Source organism: Mustela lutreola, chromosome 1 (genome assembly GCF_030435805.1).
Source record: "Mustela lutreola isolate mMusLut2 chromosome 1, mMusLut2.pri, whole genome shotgun sequence".
NCBI classification, from domain to species: Eukaryota; Metazoa; Chordata; class Mammalia; order Carnivora; family Mustelidae; genus Mustela; species Mustela lutreola.
The window spans coordinates 148,082,421-148,104,503 of NC_081290.1; the positions used below are offsets into that span (position 1 = coordinate 148,082,421).

Sequence of the window (22,083 nt, forward strand, 5' to 3'; positions counted from 1 at the left end):
GGGGAGGGGGTTGGGGAGAAGGGGGTGGGATTATGGACATTGGGGAGGGTATGTGATTTGGTGAGTGCTGTGAAGTGTGTAAACCTGGTGATTCACAGACCTGGGGATAAAAATATATGTTTATAAAAAAATATATGTTTATAAAAAATAAAAAATTAAAAAAAAAAAAAAAGTAATTGCGTCTCCATGTATCCTTCTTCTTAAACTGGATTTTGCACATAAGTAGTTCCTTACTTAGTGGTTAAATGATATATGTAAAAAGTATTTTATAGTGTTTCTTTGGAATCTTAAATTTCTGATTCTCCCATTGTTTCCCTACCCAAGTGGTAGGCCATCAAACATCCTGTTTCCTTAGATACATTACTGATATGTGTGTGAAGCCTATTTCTAATCTTTCCTTGTTTTGAGTGTTTATTTACTATTAAGATTTAGGGTGACAGAATGACAGTGTACCTTTTTTTTTTTTTTAAGATTTTATTTATTTATTTGACAGATAGAGATCCCAAGTAGGCAGAGAAGCAGGCAAGAGGGAGGAGGAAGCAGGCTCCCTGCTGAGCAGAGAGCCCAATGTAGGGTTTGATCCCAGGACGCTGGGATCATGACCCAAGCCGAAGGCAGAGGCCTTAAACCACTGAGCCACCCAGGCGCCCCTATAGTGTACCTTTTAATTTACTTAGAAATTACTCATATATGGGAGAAGCCCAAATTTGTATATATTTGCCTAAGATTTTCTTGCATCTGCTGTACATACAAATTCTCTTTCATTTTGTTCTGGGATAAAAGATAATTTACCACATAAATAACATTCAAATATTTTTTTTTTAAGATTTTATTTATTTATTTGACAGAGAGAGATCACAAGTAGGCAGAGAGGCAGGCAGAGAGAGAGGAAGGGAAACAGGCTCTCCGCTGAGCAGAGAGCCCGATGCGGGACTTGATCCCAGGACCCTGAGATCATGACCTGAGCCGAAGGAAGCGGCTTAACCCACTGAGCCACCCAGGCGCCCCCATATTCAAATATTTTTAAGCTCATTTAACAGCATATTATGATTCACTTGGAATATCAAGGACAAGGAAAAAAGCTTAACTTTATATATAGCATTAGAAGTTATACAGATGTGTGCTGTAGTTTCATTTGTGTGCTCAGGACTCCCTCATCCCCAGAGTTTATAAAATGTTTATAGAGTTTACATGTATAGATAGCCTATTTAATGTAAGAAATAGAACTTTGTGAGCATCCCGGAAGCTGGGAGTGTACCCTCTTCCCTTCCCTATCACAATCCTTTCTCTACTCTTCAGAGGTAACCTTTACTTTTTATGGTAATTCCTTAGCTTTCTTTATAGTTTTACACCTGTGTATGCATCCCTAAGCAATTAGTGCCTGTTTTTGAACTCTAAATGGCTTAGACTTGGTTTTGCCCTCTCACTTTGAGTTTGCCCTCTAACTTGATGAGTCTTAGTCTTTAACTTTCAGTTATACTAACTTTGAATTTTGTAAGCTTACCTTTTTAAGTTTAATTTGTAAGCTTAAGTGCATTTTTACTGCAGTAAAACATGTACATAGGTTAAAAGTCTAGAAGGACTGCGATAGCATTTATAGCAACAGCATATCCTACACTGTCATCCCACTCCTTCAGAAAATCCTCTTAGTTACTTTAGCCTTTTTTCTTGTATGTGCTTTTATATTTCTAAATAATATATGTACACAGAATTCTATAATAGAAATGTACAACTCTAAACGTGCGGGTACCTATCTATGTTTAAAGACATGATGTCTTAACTATGAAACATTGGGATTTAGCTATATAATCCCATTTCTTCTTTCATAGACTGCCCTTCTCTTCATCTTCCTAGTACGACTTTTCATGGTATTTGCTGAAATTTTGCATTTTCATTATTATGACCACATAAATATCGTTCATACCTGATTCATGTCATGTCCTGTTCTTCAATTTCCTTTTCAGATTTTATTTTATTTTTCTGGAACTAATAGTTGCCTCATTTTTCTTAATGTTTAAAATGTTATTAGGTATCAGTACATCTCAGAATTCTCTTATAGACCTTTAAAATACCTTTTGAGGGGCGCCTGGGTGGATCAATGGGTTAAGGCCTCTGCCTTCAGCTTGGGTCATGATTCCAGGATCCTGGGATTGGGCCCCAAATCGGGCTCTCTGCTTGGCGGGGAGCCTGCTTCCTCCTCTCTTTCTCTGCCTGCCTCTCTGCCTACTTGTAATCTCTGTCAAATAAATAAATAAAATTTTCTTTAAAAATCTTAAAAAAATAGATAAATAAAATACCTTTTGAAAGGGTCATATGTACTCTCTCAGTTCCATGTTTTTCTTGAAGATCTTACTCCTGGGCCTCCAGCTCAGTCACTGAGGGTCAGTGTTGCCATTATGTCAGTGGAAGTTCAGTTAGAGAAGCAGGGCACGAGGGGTGTGTGTGTGTATGTGCACGTGTGCATACATGCTCATGTATGTGTATGTATGTATATACTTGTGGGCAGGATGGGTGGTAGTATGTAATAAGGGGTTTGGTATAGGGATTTTGCCTTACCCAAGTAGGAGGTGGTTAAATTTTGAGGCCATTGCTTTCATGTCTGATGCTGGAGTTTGAAATTCACAGAGCAGGGAGTCAAAAGTGAACACAAATGTAAAGTGGTGGAGAGCAAAGATAAGCTGGAACCCATGAACACAAACTAGGTGAAGTAGAATCCTCTTCAGTTCTCACTGCCTCCAACTTCATGATGTCGGTGTTCTGCAGGTGAAGCTGCTGCCTTTTGTCATGGAGTTAACACATCTGTCCCAGAAATCAAAGAATTGAAGGAGGAAAGTGGAGTAATTGTGTGCCTGGCTGCTGCCCCATGACAGCAAGGGAAACCAGCAGATACCATGCGTGATCTACAAGAGCACCTACCTCAGTTCGAGTGTAAAGAACAAAATGGCTGCTGCTTCACTTCAGCCCTCCAAATCATGCATGAAAATATTCCTGTGTCTCATTTAACCAGAAAACTTGTGAGGAAGAGAATTCTGGGAAATGTAGTTTAGGCCAGCCATGGTGGCACATAACAAAGCCACCACAGGTGGCCATTAGAATGTTCCTCTCAGATCTTTGACTGTGGAGAGTAACTGACTGGTGGCCCCAGCTGCTGCTTTCTGAAATCCATCACCACGTTTCTACTAAGGCCATGCCTACCACAGGCTGCCCCCAGCCAGTGACCAAGACAGCAGGGGTATGAAAACAGCTCATTCCTGGGGACTCTGGAGTCCTCTGACAGGCAGCCTTGGCTCAAGGAATCCCCGATGGCCTCACTGAGCTTTCCCTAGAACTGCACTGCAGTCTAACCCGTGTCCCTGCAACCATCCAGCCTTCCTTTCCTCCCTGTCTCCTTCTCTTGGGGTCGACCTGCATCACTGTCTGACAGCTCTTCCAGCCTCCCTGTCTCCCTCCCCATGTTCTCTCACAGATGTTTCCCATAATACATTTCTGGCATTTCTAATGTCTAATTTCTATGCCTGTCTTTGGTGTCTGTTTCTCAGAAGACCCAGTCTGACAGCTATCTTCTTAAGATGTCCCTTTAACATCATCCTGGGAATTCCCTTCACCTTCTCTTTTGGTAGATCACTTGTTTCTTGGATCCCAGATCTTCATCTTTTTTGATTTACTTCCTTTTTTGGTGGAATGTATCCTCCACATGGGAGGTAAAATTGTTGAAACCTTGCATGACTGAAAAGTTTGTTTTAATCTCACCCTTGAGGGATGATTTGGCTGGGTATGGAATTCTGGTTTGAAAATAATTTTTCATTAGAATTTTAAGCACATTCTCCATTGCCTCATAGTTTGTAAAAGTCGAGAAACATAATACCACTTTCCTGATGCTTTGCATATGATCAGTTTTTCTCTATAGAAGGTTTTATGATCTTACCCTTGATGTTCAGAAATTCCATGCTACTATGTCATGCGTGTGTGTGTGTGTGTGTGTGTGTGTGTGTTTGTGTGTGTGTGTTTCCTTTATTGTGCTGGGTGCTCAGTGGATCCCATCAGTAGGAGGCACTTACTTGTCCATTAGTTCTTGGAAGTGCTTATCTTCTTTCATATTTTTCCTCTCTGTTTTCTCTGTTCTTTCTGAGTTCACATTTGTTGCCTGTGATACCTCCTTGCATTGAGCCACTGATTTTCTTTCTTTTTTTCCCTAAGATTTTATTTATTTATTTGACAGACAGAGATCATAAGTAGGCAGAGAGGCAGGCAGAGAGAGAGAGGGAGGCAGGCTCCCTGCTGAGCAGAGAGCCCGATGTGGGGCTCGATCCCAGGACTCGGATCATGACCTGAGCTGAAGGCGGAGGCTTTAATCCACTGAGCCACCCAGGTGCCCGGAGCCACTGATTTTCTATCTCTTTTGTTTTCTTGTCTTCCAAGCAGATCGTTAATCATTAAAAATTTAAAAAAACTTTTGCTCCCATATATACAACCATAGATATCCATGATGGTATATATCCATGACAGTTGACCCATTTTAAATGACATACAATTAATATCTGTCATCTCTCCATGTTTGGAATATTTTCAGAGGCAGTTTCCTGTACAGTGTAAATTTGTTTTTGGATTACTCTAGGTTATATGGCTAAAATATAGATGAGAGACCATTCAGGATAGGGCTGAAGAGGTAAGCAGAGACCAGATCACGCAGGGCCTTATCAACTGTATTAAGGATTGTGTATTTATTCTCACTGAAATAAGAAGTTAATGAAAGGTTTTCATCTTTAATTTTTATGAAATGACTCTTCTGCTAATCTTAGACTGGAGGATAACAAGTGACTCTGGCAAGACTAGTTAAAAGGCCATTAATAATAATCCTGAGTGGCAGATAGTGTTGATTACCTATGCAGCATTCCTCCATCTTCTTCTCTGCCAGTGGAGATCACTTTCCACTGTAAAAATAGAAAATGCCTGATTCTCCGTTTCCACTTTCCTTTCAGTTAGTACTTAGACATGTGATCCAGACATGGCCAATGGGAAATCTGATAGCTTCTGGAAAATATTTTCCTTCATAATTAAAAGAGGAGAAAGCCTTTTTGGACATTGTTGTGTGAGAACATGATGCAGCTGCTGCAGACATCACGGACGCTCTGAACATGACAGAGCAGAAAGGCCTGGGTCTTTTTTTTAAACTTTAAATTTTTATATTGAAACAGTAAACCCCAATATCATAAGTGAAAAACTCCCTGAATTTACACTAACAGAGCATACCATATAACCAGCAGCCAAATAAAAATCCAGAAACCCTCCTTGTTTCCTTATGTTCCTTCAAGGCTAATCACTATTCTGACTTCTAACAGTATAGATTACTTTCATCTGCATTTTTTAAATCTTTTTTTGTTTTTATTTTGTGATGTTTTACTTTATAAAGATGGAATCATATTGTGCCTACATACACACACACACACACACACACACACACACACACATATATATATATATATATATATATATTTTTTTTTTTTTTTTTTTTTAAGTGAGCTCTACATCCAACATGGGGCTTGAACTCATGACCGTGAGGTCAGGAGTGGCATGCTCTTCAGACCAGGCCAGCCAGTCACCCTGTGCCTATACTTTTTTGGGTCTGGTTTCTTTTATCCAACATGCTTGTGAGAGTCATGCATATAATATAGTTGAGTAGTTATAGATTATTTCTTCTCATTGGCTAAGAATATTCCATTTGGTGACTTCATTCCAGTTTATCTATTTGACTGTTGGTCTATATTTGGATAGTCTGGCTATTACAGTTGGTGCTTCTGTGAACATTTGAGTGTATACTCTTGAACATCTATATGCATTTCTGTTGGGTATATACCTCTTTGATTTGTAGTGGTTCTTTTATATGTATTTTCAAGATAGGTGTCCCTTGCTGATATAGGCATAATATTTCCCAGTCTGTGGCATGTTTTTTGCACTTTCTTTATTGTGTCTTACACAATAAAGCTATCTTAATTTTAAGATAGCTGATCAATATTTATTGATTAGTGCATTTTATGTCCTGTTTAAGAAAATTTTATCTCCTTTAAGGTTACATGTTATGTTCTTCTGGAAGAAGAAATAATGTCCTTCTGACATTTTACCTTTGACATTTAGATCAAAATCCATCTGGAGCTCATGTTTGTTTATGGTGAAAAATATAAGCATCAAGATTATTATGGGTTTTTTACCCCTTCAAATGGAAGCCCTAATTAGCCAGCATCATTGAAGAGAGCATCTTTCCTCTGTTGCACCAGAGTGCCATCTCTAACAGTAATCAAATGACTGTAAATGTGTAAGTCTGTTTCTAAAGTCTCGAAGCTGTTCCATTGGGTCTATTACTCTATCTTTCCATGTTCTTTTAGTTACAACTTTATATTGACCTTATATCCAGATCTTGTTAAATTTTCTTATTAATCCTAATCGTTTATAGATTCTTTTGGATTTCTAGATATGCAATCATATATAATTTCCAAATGTTATTTTTTTTCTTCACTTATCCTTTTCATCCTATCTCCTTCCTCCTACTCCTCTTGCCTTCATTTCCTTCCATTTTCCTTCCAGTATTTCCCTGCTTGACACCTCCAGTACAGTGTTAAATAGAAGTGGTGAGGGGCACCTGGGTGGCTCAGGGTCACCTGAGAGAGAGAGAGAGAAATGGTGATAATCTTGTTTTGTTTCTTTTCTTTTCTTTCTTTCTTTCTTTTTTTTTTTTTTTTAAGATTTTTATTTATTTATTTATTTATTTGACAGACAGAGATCACAAGCAGGCAGAGAGGCGGGCAGAGAAGGGGGAAGCAGGCTCCCTGCTGAGCAGAGAGCCTGATGTGGGGCTTGATCTCAGGACCCTGAGATCACAACCCTAGCCAAAGGCAGAAGCTTAACCCACTGAGCCACCCAGGTACCCCTTGTTTTGTTTATTTTCATCGGAAAAGTTTTCAGGGTTTCACCATTGTATATGAATGCTGTAGGTTATTTGTTCAAAAGATGCTATTTTTCATATTAAGGAGATTGCATTCTGTTCTTATTTGCTAAGAATTTTAAAATTAAAAATGGGTATTGAATTTTTCTAATGTTTTTTGCATTTGAAATATAATTTTATGATTTTTCTCCCTTCTATTAGCAAAGTCAACTATATTAATTTTTAAATAACAATCTAAAATATTATTTTGCATATACTAAATATAAAATTGACCTATTTCTTTTTACTTTCTAAAAATGTGGTTATTAGAAATTTTTAAATTATGTATGTGGGTCACATTTGTGGCCCACACTAATTTTCTGCTGGGCAGTATTGCTCTTGATATTTTCTCTCTCTAGAAAAGAGTTTGCTTTTTCCTGGGCTAGATAGATAGAGCAGCTTTACTCCTTTCAGTCTCCAAGTTGAGTTGAGGCTTTGTTGCAATTTGGGTAAGGTTCTGTCTACCTCTGTTCTTTAATACCCTTACATCACAGCTGTGCCTGAAACTCTTTAAGTTTCTTATTTTGTCTTTTCTGAAAGACTACTAATAATAGCTCTGCATGTTTCTCTGACTTCAAGAAGCAGCTCTCTGCCTGGACAAAACCACAGTTCTCAGCATCTTGCTCATCCCAGAATCTATAAATACCCCCCCCCCCCATGATTGAAATGGGTGCAGAGAGACAGGAACCTCTCAGGTTCTCTCTTCCCCAGGATCCTGGCCTCCTCTAGTCCTCTTTGCTTCAGCAGCTCTCTGGTAACTCTAAAATAATGACTGTATTTTACCTATATAGTTATTTTCAGCAGGAACATTGATCTGCTACAAACTGCCATTCTCTTCTATCTAAAAGAGGCACTTCTAAAGCCCAGACCTTTCTCATGTGGCTTCTATAGTGGAATCTTTCTGTTTTGCCTTGCTTTCTGTAGGTCCTTCACCGATCCCTTCAGAAGTTGCCTCTTAAAAAGGAACTATAAAATTTTGAGTCATCAGCGTATAGCCACTTTAGGTATCTGAAGTCATAGGTCTTGATATGATTATGTTGGACAGTTTTTGATGTTTTATGAGTCTGATTGAAAGGCAGAGACTGTGAATACACTGGACCTCATTTTGTAAGTGCTGTCTGTGTAATATGATACCCGGCCACCTAATAAGAATAAAAATGAAGTCAATATAATTAGAAGCAAAAATCAATAAGGATCCATAAATATACTTTCTATTACATTTATTGATTAGAATAATTTGAGTCATCAGCATATAGCCACTTGAGGTATCTGAAGTCATAGGTCTGGATATGATTTTGTTGAACAATTATGGACTCTGTTGTGAGACTAGCTTTAGGACTGAGCTATGAGGAATATAACAGTTAAGGAACAGACAAGGAATCGCCACAAAGACCAAAAAAAAAAAAAAAAAAAAAAAAGAGAGAGAGAGAGAAAGGTAGTAGGAATATCTGAAGAAGAGGAAATCACAGAGGCCATGAGAACATTTCAACAAGGAGGTTGCAACAAGTTATATAGAAAGGATAAAAAAAACTTTTCAAATAAAAAACTTTTCAAATTGAAAAGTGTCCTATGGATTGAGCAATAATGACACTTATTAAATATTGTAACACTCCTCTGGGATAACTTAAAAATTATACAGTAATAAAGTTATCCTGCTTTTATTTTTTAACTTCAAAAAATTTTTAAAAATTTTATTTATTTGTGTGTGTGACAGAGAGAGAGAGAGCACAAGCAGGATGAACAGCAGGCAGAGGGAGAAGCAGGCTCCCTGCTGAGCAAGGAGTCCAATTCAGGGACCCAGGATCCCAGGATCCCAGGATCATGACCTGAGCTGAAAGCAGATGCTTAACCGACTGAGCCACCCAGCCATCCCTATCCTACTTTTATTTTTGATCTCCAAAAAGACACTATACTACATACTTTTATCTATTGCTATCATTTCTTGATAATTCGTTAGAGAAGACTTCTAGCCTTTCTTTACAACTGAAACATAAACTAAAATGGAAGCATAATTTTAGTATGTATATATGCATATATTTATATTTACTGGTTTTCTTTTTAATGTTAGTTAAGTCTGGATAACTTGGCTTCTCAAGTTCTGTTGTTGTCCAGAAATTTTCTGCAGTTTCTTCTTAACATTTCTTTACCATTTTGGGCTTTTGATGAAATTACTGCTTTTAAATGACATTAATTTCAAATTTATTTAGAATTATTTATGTAGATTAGTAGAACACTGCTAGTTCTTTTGTTTTCATTAAGCTCTTCTCTCTCTCTCTCTCTTTTTAAACAGGGCACTTTAAGACCAATTAAGCAATTTAAGCTTAACTCTCTAGGAACTCATTCTGGGGTAAATTTGTCTGTGTAGAAACTTTTTCTGACTTAGGATACAAAATGAATGTCTTGACAATCTGTAGCAAGGTGACTGGTTTTAACCTCAAAATCACCTTCTTACGTAGCTGCCGTCTTCACTAGCGCAAAAAGCTTGCTTTACATACTGAGCTTTTCCAGTCAGATTCTTTCTTTCTTGTTAGGCTGCTTTTGTGGTATTCTTACTTTTAGCACATTTGGAACTTCTGAAGTTTCTTTTGGGTTATATTAGACTTTTTTTTTTCTCTACAAGTAGGTCATCATTGCTGTTAACTGGGTCTATTCCTTCATAAGTGAAAGGATGGTTAAAATTCCAGAATCTGCTGCTTTGTGTGTTGACAGTTCTTGTTGAAATTCTATAGAATTTTATCAAGTCACAGCCGTGGTTAATGAAGGAGGAAAAGATAGTGAGAGTGGAGAGTAGAGGACAACTTTATCAAAATTACTATCGAGTAGTTATTCCTTATTTCATTAATTTTCCATGGATATGTGATTATCAATAGCAAAGGACAGATAAACAATTTGTATTTAATATTTCATATGATTTTTATTGATAAATGACTTTTTTTTTTTTTTAAATGTAAGCATTGTTTATGGTGGAGTTAAGCAGTGTATCCTTGGAGGGGTACATCTGCTCTTAAAACAAATTGTAGCCAGAGTAGAGGAAATAAATGACTTAGACTGGTGATCAGAAGCAGAAGATCCCAGAGCCAGGCCAAGAGATACCTTCGTAGAGAATCTCTAATGGATTGTATTAGCACATAGTTTTTACCATTGTAGACTTTGCACCATAGCAGCTAGTATTAAGGAAAGATGGTGGCTCCTGGTCAGAGGTAACTTAGTAGGCTCTGGGCTGGCAGTAGAGCTGATGTTGTGGTCCATTACATGGCTCATCCTGCCACTAGGTGGAATACCTACCTACTATAGTTGCCTCTAACACATATTTAAGAAGTAACTAATTAACTAAAGATCATGGTCAAATAATGAAATGAAGTGTGGTTTTAAAAAATATTTATATATTTGTTTAACGCCTGGGTGGCTCAGTCAGTTAAGTGTCTGCCTTCAGCTCAGGTCATGGTCCCAGGGTCCTGGAATCAAGCCCTGCATTGGGGCCCCTACTCAGTCAGGAATCAGCTTCTCCCTCTCCTGCTGTCACTCCTCTTGCTTGTGTTCTCTCATTTTCTCTCTGTCAAATAAATAAATAAAATCTCTAAGAAAATATTTATTTATTTGAGAGAGCATGGGCAAAGAGCAGGATGGGAGGAAGAGGGACAAGCAGACCCTATATGAGCGCAGAGCCCGATATGGGGCTCAATTCCAGGACCCTGAGCTGAAACCAAGAGTCGGATGCTTAACGGACTGAGCCACCCAGGTGCCCCAAAATGAAATGTTGAAGAAATATTTATTTCAAATTAACATTAGGAATTGTCTCAGTTTGTTATATCTATTTGGGTTAGTTATAAACTCGTAAAACCCTAGACATTTTTTAACGTGGAATTTTCACTAGTCATATAAATTTTCAATATTCATTATTCATCTGATGCCCATATGTATTAGTTTTCTGCTTCTGTGTAACACATTGCCACAAAATTAGTGGGTTAAAACACATATACTTATTATCTCACGGTTTCTCTGAATCAGGAATCTAGGCATATCATAGCTGCATCGTCTGCCCAGGATCTTTCAAGGGCTGTAGTTAAGATGTACCAGGGTTGTGGTCTTATCACAGGCTTGACTTGGGAAGGATCTCTTTCCAAGTTCACTCAGGTAGATGTATTTTTAAGCACATAACTTCAAGTATTTAACTTTGCATTAGTAAGTCTTAACTGTATTAATCTTTAAGTTTATCTATACCAAGTTACTGCTTATTTTCTCTGTAATTTAGAACTTTTAACTATCTTTAGTAAACCATTTTATGTATTTTGTGTACAAAACTGTATATAAACTACAATATTACGTAAAGTTTAAAAGTCTTAAAACGTTAAATATAAATAGATATTGTTGTTAGGATCATTAGGTAAAATCATTAGATAAAACCCAGAATTCAATAATAAACTTTATCAAAGAACTGTTTTGAGCGGAAATTGATTTGGCAAGTTGGGGGTCCCTGGTGACCTTGACCAGACTGGTCAAAGATTGGTTTCAGTGGTGGGGACAAAATTCATGTTGGAGGGGGATAAAAATAACTAGCAGGTAAAAAAATAAACAAATAAACTTTTTAAAGGAGTTTTGCAATAAAAGGGAACAGAGAATTGTTCTGCTAAGTGGAGGAAGACATAGGATTAAGAAAGGGTTTTATTTTTAATTTTTAAAATGACAAATATTATGGCCTGTTCAAATGCTGCTGACAGTGATCCAGTGGAGAAGAGAAAATGATTTGGAGAGAGAATGTTTATTAGGAAGCAGAATCTTTGGTTGGGAAAATCTTTGCAAAAGGATCTTTTGGCAAATGGAAGAACTGGCCTCAGGAAAGTCGGGGAGCATTTTTTTTTTTTTTTTAAACTTTTTACTGTGTAACAGCTGATGGGAAGATGCAATTTTTTTTTCTGATTGTCTCTGTTTTCTTAATGAAATAAGATATTAGCTCAGAGAGAGAAGATTAGAGGAGGTGTTAGGATTTGAGGAGAAAATCCCAGAGACAGTGAAACCAAATTTTCTGAAGGGATATGTAGTAGGAATTTTGCATGGTGCTAAATAGATACTTGAATGGACACTTGTCGTCTTGAATTAAAGTGAGAACCAGTTAGCACGGTTGATTATTTTTCTTCAATAGGAATAGAATAAGCAGAGAGTTGAATTTAACCAGGATTGTTATTTTCCTTTAAAAAAAAAAAAAAGAAGAAAAAATAGTGAGAGAGGGACATGTAATTTAAGTGTGTAAAGAAATTGATTATTATGATGAGCTATTGGATGTCATTGAGATAAAGTGGGAACTAAGATTGAATGGATTAATGGACAGTTAAAAAAGTAGGTGGAATCAATAGTATAGCGATTTTGCTGGGGGTAATATTATTGCCATGGAGATCACTAGAGAAAGGCAGTAACTTAGGAGCCTGGAGCTGGGGATATTTTAAGTCAACATTTCAGTTATATTGCAGCCATTGCTCACGATATCAAGTACAGAATATGACTGTGGAGGCATAACTAAGGCAGAAATCAAAATTATTGGAAGTGAAGAAATTGAGGAAAGGAGAATCCAGATTGTTAAATGGATTATCTCTATGGGTGTAAAAATCACCAAGAAAGATGAATCTATTAGTGGAGGAAAGGAGTACTACCAATGAGATACTAAATTCAGGTACTAAAACTTTCTGAAAATTTTTCCTCCCCCAGCCACCATCAAATTAAAAATAGCTTTTTAAATAAGATAAATACATGTTTATTACGAAAAACATAGGTAAGGGGTACCTGGGTGGCTCAGTCAGTTAAGCAACTGCCTTCAGCTCAGGTCATGATCCCATGGTCCTGGGATCAAGCCCCATGTTGGGCTCCCTTCCAGCAGGGACTCTGCTTCTCCTTTTCCCTCTGCCTGCCGCTCCCCGTCCTTGTGCGCTCGCTCGCTCTCTCTCTGTCAAATAAATAAAATCTTTTTTAAAAAATTGAAAAAAGAAAGAAAATAGTCTGTATTCTCACCATTATATATATATTGTCTATTTGTATTTTGGTGAATATCCTTAGACTTTTCTCTATCCATACAGAAATAATGTATAAAAAATATGTAAGATCATAGAAGAGTTATTTAGTACTTTGGTTTTTAAAATTAACCAGAGATAGCTGCAAATAACTGCAAATACGTTTAGAGATACAGCATTTTTACTTGTTGCTATAAGATATTCCAGGATATCGACCATTTTTTTATTTAACTACTCTGTTTTACTAGTGCTGTATAACAAATAACCTAAAACTTAGCGGTATTAAACAATAGTAATCATTTGTATTTTTCGTGATTTCCATTCAGGAATTTGGAAAGATCTTGGCTGGCCATTTCTCTCTAACAGTTTCTCATGCAGCATAATCTTATGTCAGTTAGGCTGACCGAGACTAGAGAATCAATCCACTTCTAAAGTGGTTCACTCATGTGGCTGGTAGGTTGGGTCTAGGTTTGTCTACACATGGATCTCTCCTGGGATCTTCTTGAGTGTATTCATGTTATGGTAGCTGTTTCTCCCAGAAGGAATGGCACAAGAGAAGCTGTAGTGCCTTTTATGATATACCTGCAAAGTCTCTCATTGTCACTTGTAACATACTCTGTTGGTTGCAAAAGCGAATCCTAACCCGTTGTAGGAAGAGACTAGTCAAGAGCATAAGTCACCAGGGTAGTTAAATGGTAGTGATTTAACTTATTTGCAATTATGAATATTATTATATATATATATAATCCTTGTGCCATTAAGTTTTTCCCTATAGTTCCAGAAGTGAAGTTACTCTGTTAAGGAATAGTTATATTTAAAATTTTGAGAGGTATTACCAAATTTCTCTTCAGAAAGGTTATACCTATTTAATTTCCATATAACTCCATGAGAGTACATTTCCCCTACCCTCACCAGTAATTGGTGTTCTTAATTATTTTAATCTTTACCAATATGATAGATTATTTTTAACTTAAATTCAAAGCCAACATATAGTACATCATTAGTTTCAGATGTAATGTTCAGTGATTCATCAGTTGTGTCTAACACCCATGCTCATTACATCACCTTCCCTCTTTAATGCCCAATACCCAGTTACCCCATCCCTCCACCCACCTCCCCTTCCACAACCCCCCATTTGTTTCCCAGAGTCAGGAATTTCTCGTGGTTCTTCTTCCTCTCAGATTTCTTCTCATTCGGTTTTCCCTCCTTTCCCTATGAGCCTCTGTGCTATTTCTTATATTCCACGTATAAGTGAAACTCCATGATAATTGTCTTTCTCTAATCGACTTATTTCACTTAGCATAATACCCTCCATTTCCATCCACTTGAGTGTAAATGGTAGGTGTTCATCCTTTCTGATAGCTGAATAATATTCCATTTTATATATGAGCCACATTTTCTTTATCTATTCATCTGTTGAGGGACATCTTGGCTCTTTCCACAGTTTGGCTATTGTGGACATTGATGCTATGAATGTTGGGGTGCAGGTGTCCCTTCTTTTCACTACATGTGTATCTTCAGGGTAAATAACCCAATAGTGCAATTGCTAAGTCATAGCTTAGCTCTGTCTTCTTGAGAAACCTCCATACTATTTTCCAGAGTGGCTGTACCAGCTTATATTCCTACCAACAGTGTAAGATGTTTTATTTATATATTTAACTTGTATCTATTTAATTATTGAGATTGAACAATTTCCTTGTTTGTTGGCCCATTGCCTTTCTCCTTTTTTGTGTTTATAGACTGTGCATGGTGTATGTCAATTTTGTTGTTTTTTTTTCCTTAAGATTATTTATCTATTCCTTTAAGAGAGGGAGAGAATTGGGGAGGAGAGACAGAGGGAGAGAAAGAGACAGAATCTTAAGTAGCTTCCATACCCAGCATGGAGCCCAGTGTAGGACTCAAGTCTCATAACCTGAGCTGAAATCAGGAGTTGGGTGCTGGTAAGCACTGGATGACTGAACTACCTAAGCACCCCTCAAAATTATTTCTAAGATATCATTCCTTTGTTGTGAAATTTAGATGTTTTTCTCCCAGCTAACTTTTTATTCTTTATTTTTAGCCTTACAGAAGTCTTTGATGTTCATTGTAGTTAAATTTATATTCTTCCTTCATCATTGGTTTAGAAGGTGAACCCTACCAGAAGATTATAAACATGATCTTATATATTTTTCCTAATACTACTTGTATAGATACTTAATTCTTTAATAACTTACTTTTGACTTTAGTATAAAGTTGAAATCTAAACTTTTTATTAAATAATAAGTTGTTGCCATACAAGTTTTTGAAAGCCATCTTTTCTTCACTGTGGCTGTTAGTTTTTCTACTCAATATACATTCTCCCTAACCTTTATTCTGATAGAACTCCAATTTTATTCAACTCCCTACCTTCCAGAAAGTGGCCATGTACTGTCACTATCCCCGTACCCAGGGGGTGAGTACTAATTGAGCCAAACCAATCATGGTGGTCCCATTCCTCTTCTGATGATTAAGTGAAGGATGAATATTTAACAAGAGCTTCTGAGAAGGTGTGCTTTATTCTTAAAAAAAAAAAAAAGATCCAAGAGGTGAGTAGTATTTTACTTTCTGCCTCTGCTGGAGTGCTACAGCCATCAAGTGACTACTACAAGGGAAGCCAGTTTGGGAATAATGCTAATCCACCTGGAAGAATGAAAAGATGAAAGGACCAATTAGAGAGCATCCTTGAAATTTTAAATGAACATACCCCATGACCTTGTTAACTCAGACATTCCTGTTGCATGAGATGCTGAAATTCCTCATTGTTTAAGTGTCATTGAGTTAGATTTTATGCTCCCTGCAGCCAAAAGCATCCTGACTGGTCCACCTATTGATAATTAAATGCAGTACCATACCATTTATTTAATAACACTTTATACTAGATTTCACTATCTAGAATTATCAGCTGTACTCCTGCCCCCATTTTTCTCTTTCAGATTCTAACTTTTCCTATCCTCGTGTTTTTCCCCAGAAAAACCTAAGAATTGATTTAATATTTACAGCTTTACTTTTGGGTTTTGTTTTGTTTTGTTTAAAATATGTGGAGCCCAACATGGGTCTTGAATTCAAGACCTTGAGATCAAGACCTGAGCTGAGATCAAGAGTCAGACACTTAACTGACTGAGCCACCAGGCGCCCCCCTCTGTTTTTTCTTTGATTTCATCTGTCAAGTATATTTTTACCACTTGCTTGTATTTAGAATATTTCTTAATCACTGTGTTAAAACACAGATTTGCCTATTATAGATGATATGTATATCTTTTTGATATATAATTTACATACTATACAGCTAATCAATTTAAGATGTATAACCATTGGTTTTTAGTGCGTTCATGGAGTTGTACAACCATCACCAGTTTTAGAACATTTTTATTACCCCAAAGGCGGTAAGTAGTCACTTCCAACACCCCCCCGCCACTACTTAGCCCCTAAGCAGTTGTCAATCTACTTTCTGTCTGTATGGATGTACTTACTTTGGGCATTCATATAAATGGAATCATACAATGTAGTCCTTTGTGACCAGTTTATTTCACTTATTTTCATGGTTCATCTGTGTTATGCATATATCAGTGCTTCACTTCTTTCTATTGCCAAATTACATTCCATTGTATGGGTATATCCTGTTTTGTTTATCCATTCATCAACTTCAGGCCTTTTAGGTTGTTTACATCTTTTGACTATTATGAATCATGCTATTGTAAACATTTGTGTACATACTTTTGGGTGAACATATGTTTCCATTTCTTTGGGGTATATATCCGAAGGTAGAGTGGCTGGGTCATATGGTAACTATGTTTAATCACTTGAGGAGCTGTGAAATGATTTTCCAAAGTGGTGGCACCATTTTACACTCCCATCAGGAGTGTTTTAGGCTTTCGATATCACTACATGATTTGGGGTTTTTTTTTTGAGCTGGAGTTTTTGTGTGGTAAAATTAAAAAAAAAATTACTATTTTAATCATTCATAAGTACAGTTTTGTAGCATTAAGTGCATTGTTGTGCAACCATCACCACCATCATCCACCTCCACAAGTTTTTTTTTTTATCTTCCCAAACTGAAACTCCATACCCATTAAACACTAACACTCCATTCCCCTCTCTCTGCAGCCCCTGGCAACTGTCATTCTACTCTCAGTATCTGAGTTAGACTACACTAGCTAGGTCCCTTTTGCGAGAGGAATCATGCAGTATTTGTTTCTTTGTGACTGGTACATTTCACTGGTAATAATATCTTCAAGAGAACCCCTTTTTTTAAAAAAGAGGTTATTGTTAAGTAGTCTCCATACCAAACATGCAGCTCAAACTCACATTCCTGAGATCAGGAGTTTCATGCTCCACCAACTGCGCCAGCCAGGTGCCCCGAGAACCTGGCTGTTTGTTTGTTTTAAGAGTTTATTTATGTATTTGACAGACTGACATCACAAGCAGGCAGAGAGAGAGGAGGAAGCAGGCTCCCTGCTGAGCAAAGAGCCCAATGCGGGGCTCAATCCCAGGACCCTGGGATCATGACCTGAGCCGAAGGCAGAGGCTTTAACCCACTGAGCCACCCAGGTGCCCCAAGAACCTGAGTTTTTTTAAAGGCAGTGTTTGATGCATGTATACATCTTTTATGAACTTATTTTATATTTTCTGTATACCATCCTGCCATGTCCTTTTTAAAAACTTTGTTTTAGTATATATAATACTATTTACCTTTTTCCTCTCTAAAGATTTTGAAATTGAAATTCTGTTTTTAATTATGTTATTGTTCTTTTTATAATTCCCTTCATGTCCTATGCGTCTATGTTTATTTATGTGTAGGATATAAAGGAAATTGTATGGTTAGTGGGGAATTCTCTCCTACGCATGTTTTATTTAATTCATGTTTTATTTGTATAAGATGGGATTTCAGATAAAATTATTACTCCTAAGTTATTATCTTTATATAATATAAAACACAGTATGTTTTTAAAAGCACAGTCCCTGGGATCACGCTACCTGTTTGAATCTCAGCTCTGCCACTTACCAGCTGTGTGACTTCACGGAAATTACTTAATCTTTCTGAGTCTCGATTGTTTCATTTGTGACATCAGGATAATCACATTACCCTCCTCATTGCTAGGATTAAGTAATTAATATACTTATTGGACTTAGAACATTACCTGGCACATAATAGTGCTAGGTAAGAGCTTGCTGCTATTTACTATCATTAGCATTCTTTTTGAGAAATTATTATTGACATTTACATTTTATTTTATAAACATGTTGATTTATTCTTTTTGACTATTTTTGTTGTTGTTTCTTCCTCACTACCAGTATTTTTATTATAGTTTCTTTCTTGAAGTCTTACAGTCATGTTTAAATCCTATTTTTTTCAGGTGTTGTTCTGTCTTATTTGCCACTGTATTTTTTGTTTCTTTGTTTTCAGTACCTAGAACATTGTTTGGCACCTAACAGTTGCTCAGTAAAGATTTGATGTGTGTAGAGCCCTTGCATATCTGTTAAGCTCTGGTAAAAAGGTGGGCTAGAGAGAGACTGCATGGCAAGAAGAGGAAAAAGAGACTTACTTCCTTGTCTTTGTGTCCTGTTTGCTTTCCATTATCTCAGCAGTGTTTCTTCACAGCAGCACTTCTTTCCCATAGCTACACCTAAGTCCATTTTGCAGTTTTTCTAACACTCAGTACCAGCTTAGTGAAGCCTATGTCAGAAAAGTCAGCACCATAAGCCACTTGGCTCCCATTCCTCAAGAGTTCTGTATACCAGCCCCTTGGGGCACTTCCTTCAGGGACACCAGCATCAGCCAGACAGCTCCCTCCTGCTGCAAAATCTTGGTATAACTTTCAGTACAGTGAGCACTGAAGATATGCTAGGAAAATAACATTGAGTCTACCAGAAATAATGGTTACATTTGTCAAAAGCATTTTGTTATTAAGGAGTTGAATTTAGAATCTTAGTTTTACTTTTTGTTCATTGTTGAAGTTCATTATAGTACATTTACCTTGAGAATAGTTTCTTCTTTCACCCAGAAGATCTTTCTTCCTTCTCTGAACTCCTGTAGTTCTCTGAACTACAAATATCTATTATAATAGTTTACTTTATCTGCTGTAACAAATTACCACACAGGTAGTAGCTTAAAACAACATAGATTTGTTACATTACAGTTCTAGAGGACATTAAATCCAAAAATGGGTCTTACAAATTAAAATCAAAGTGTCAGCCAGCTGGCTTCTTTCACGGGGATTTTTTGAGGGAAACTCTTCCTTGCCGTATCCAATTTCTAGAGGCTGCCTACTTTTCTTGACTTATGGTCACATCACTCCAGCCTGTGCTTCCACCATCACATCTCCTCTTGTCTCTCCTGCCTTCCTTTTATAAGGGGCCTTGTGATTACATTAGGCCCACCTGGGAAGTCCAGGATAATCTTATCTAAGGATTGTTAACTTAATTACATCTGCAAAGCCCTGTTTGCCATGGAAGTTAAGGTAACCGCAGGTTTTGGGGGAAGGACAGGGACATCTTTGAGGTTCCATTATTCTGCTTATCATATCTTTCTTTTATTTAGAATCATTAAATGCCAGAGCTGGCATTTGGGACAGCTTGGATGATAACTTGGATGGAAGGGACACTTGGAGGATAACTTTTGCAATTATTTTATACTTGAGCAAACTGACTGAAACAAATGAAGGTTGTTTGTCCACCTCTGAGCATGTTTTAAGGTTAGGAAGAAGGCCTTATTCATGTTTTGTATGCTTAAATATACTTAGAAAAATACCTTGAACATTTTAAGTACTCAATAACTATTTGTTACCTAGTTGAGTAAAAGGCTAGTGATGGAAACCAGATATATCTGGTCCAATTTAAGTTAGTGCTAATGCAAATTTAATAACAACAACAACAAAAACCACTGACTAAAAATACCACAAGGAGTAAAGATTTATTCATTCTTACATTCTGTAGTTAAAAGGAGATATCATTCAGTCTTAAAAATAATTACCCTTTTTAGGATTCCTTTTCTCTTTATCTTGTCCACATCTCTACTTTTGTCAACCCACCCTTCTCTATAAAAAAGAGAATGTAAGAATGAAGAAAGAAGGAGGGAAGGAGGTGGTGGGGGGAAGAAGAGAAAAATGAAGAAGAATGAAAGAAAGAAAAAGAAGAGGGAGAAAGGGAAGGAAAAGAGGAAGACAGTGGTGTTCACTTAATTGTTTTGTAGAATAATGCGTGGAATCCAGATTTAGATTCTTTGATACTGCTATTTGGCTGTGTTGATAGGTAAACCTAGATGTTTGGTGGTGTGTATAGTTTATATGTGTTCAACAATTAAGGTTATTTAGAAATCAATATTTATCTTTTAAAAACTATTTCATAACTTTAGAAGAACTTTTAGAAACTTAGGTTTACCTTTTGACTTTTGATTTTTTTCCCCTTGTTAAAGGATTGTTTGATTAAAATAAAATTAAGAATTAAAAAAATTTATCTGGCATTTCTTATTAAAAATCTAGGTTTTAGATTTAGAGTATCATGCAGACTAGATAAATCACTTACTGTTGTTCAAGAAACAAAGCTTTGGTTTTTTTTAATGGTTGTGTTTTTTGTTAATATTCTTATAGTTTTTATAGAATCTAATTTATTATTAAGTGTGTTCAGGTATGGTCCTTGAAATAAAGTATACCTGAAGCATAATGTTAGATTCTTTTCCTACTTACATCAACATGGTCTTCCATTGGCTGTATACATGTATACGTGTCTGATTTGAAACTTGTATGTTATACAAGTTTCTATAAACACTAAGACTGCATACATCTATTTTTATTTTGTCTCCTAATGTGGTACATGCAGAGTGCTTATTAGCAAATGTAAAAATGGACCATGATGTAAAAGTGCCAAATAAGTGGTAATGGGTTTTTATCATATTGTCATTCTCTCGATGAGCAAATGGTTAATTATAAGTCAACTTTAGAATGCATTTATTATAGTATCCTTAATTGGGTGAAAACATAATCTGACTTCTGTTTTCTTGGCAGCAACTTGAATTGGTGGAACCAAGTGGCTGGATTCATGTACCCTTAACTGATAATCATAAGCCAACTCGCACATTCATGATACAGATTGCAGTTCTAGCCAATCATCAAAATGGAAGAGACACCCACATGAGACAAATTAAAATATACACACCAGTGGAAGAGAGCTCCATTGGTAAATTTCCTAGATGTACAACTATCGATTTCATGATGTATCGTTCAATAAGGTGACCTTAATACAGAACAAAAGTCATTAAAAATATCTTTGTTTTATCTCGTCAGTAAATATTATATCTGGAATCTTTATTTTGCAGTTTTGTATGCATTAAAGAGTATTTTATTGTAACTTTAATAAATGGATTTTGGGTCATATGATTTTTATTTTCTTTAACATATAATGAAGCTCACATATTTTACATTATTAAAAAAGGATTTAAAGCCAATCATTAAATTTTTCATTATATCAAAAGAAAAACAATTGAACTGAAAATTTTAAGAGGTAACATAGCTTACCAACTAAGTGATTATTGTGAACGTCCATTAGAGTAATGGTTTATTTCATGTTTGGAAACAATACTATGTTTTATCAATAAATACTATCTTTAATAGGCCAAAATTCTTCTTCTTCTTCTTTTTTTTTTTTTCTTTCTAGAGGAAGCTTATTCTTTTAATACTGGGCCTTTTAAAAAACAATGTCAAAATAGGCTTAGCATTAGGTGTCTTATGAGAACCATTCTGATTTGGAGAACATAGTTAATTGTGTTGTAATTACTTCCATGAAATACTTTTAATCCCAGGGTTCTCTGTATCCTGATACTGGGTCAGAGATTGCCAGTATCATCTGCTATTTATCCCAGTTCTAGTGCTGCTTATAGAACAGTTCAATTCAAATTTGTGTCTGACACTAAAGCATTCCTTGAGGGATAATGTGTCTCATAAAAATTTTTAAAATGTATGAGATTGTTCTTTGTATACAAAAATATTTTAAAGGGGCTTAAATGTGTTTTCTTTCCATGGTTTAAAATGAGTAGATTTGGGACGCCTGGGTGGCTCAGTTGGTTGGACGACTGCCTTTGGCTCAGGTCATGATCCC

At 36.4% G+C, this 22,083-nt stretch overlaps 1 protein-coding gene across 3 annotated transcripts in view; it reads left to right on the forward strand.

The window, feature by feature from the left end:
- ANAPC10 (anaphase promoting complex subunit 10) overlaps positions 1-21,360 on the forward strand; it is a 104,567-nt gene extending 83,207 nt beyond the window's left edge. For 2 of the 3 annotated variants that reach the window (XM_059176155.1, XM_059176166.1), the window contains exon 5: positions 20,994-21,360. In XM_059176155.1, coding sequence (XP_059032138.1) covers positions 20,994-21,221 — 228 coding nt within the window. In that variant the 3' untranslated portion in view covers positions 21,222-21,360. Of the gene's footprint in view, positions 1-2,763; positions 3,484-20,993 lie in introns of those variants that run through there. The other variant, XM_059176176.1, reaches the window with a different exon arrangement.
- Positions 21,361-22,083: the final 723 nt, after the last annotated feature.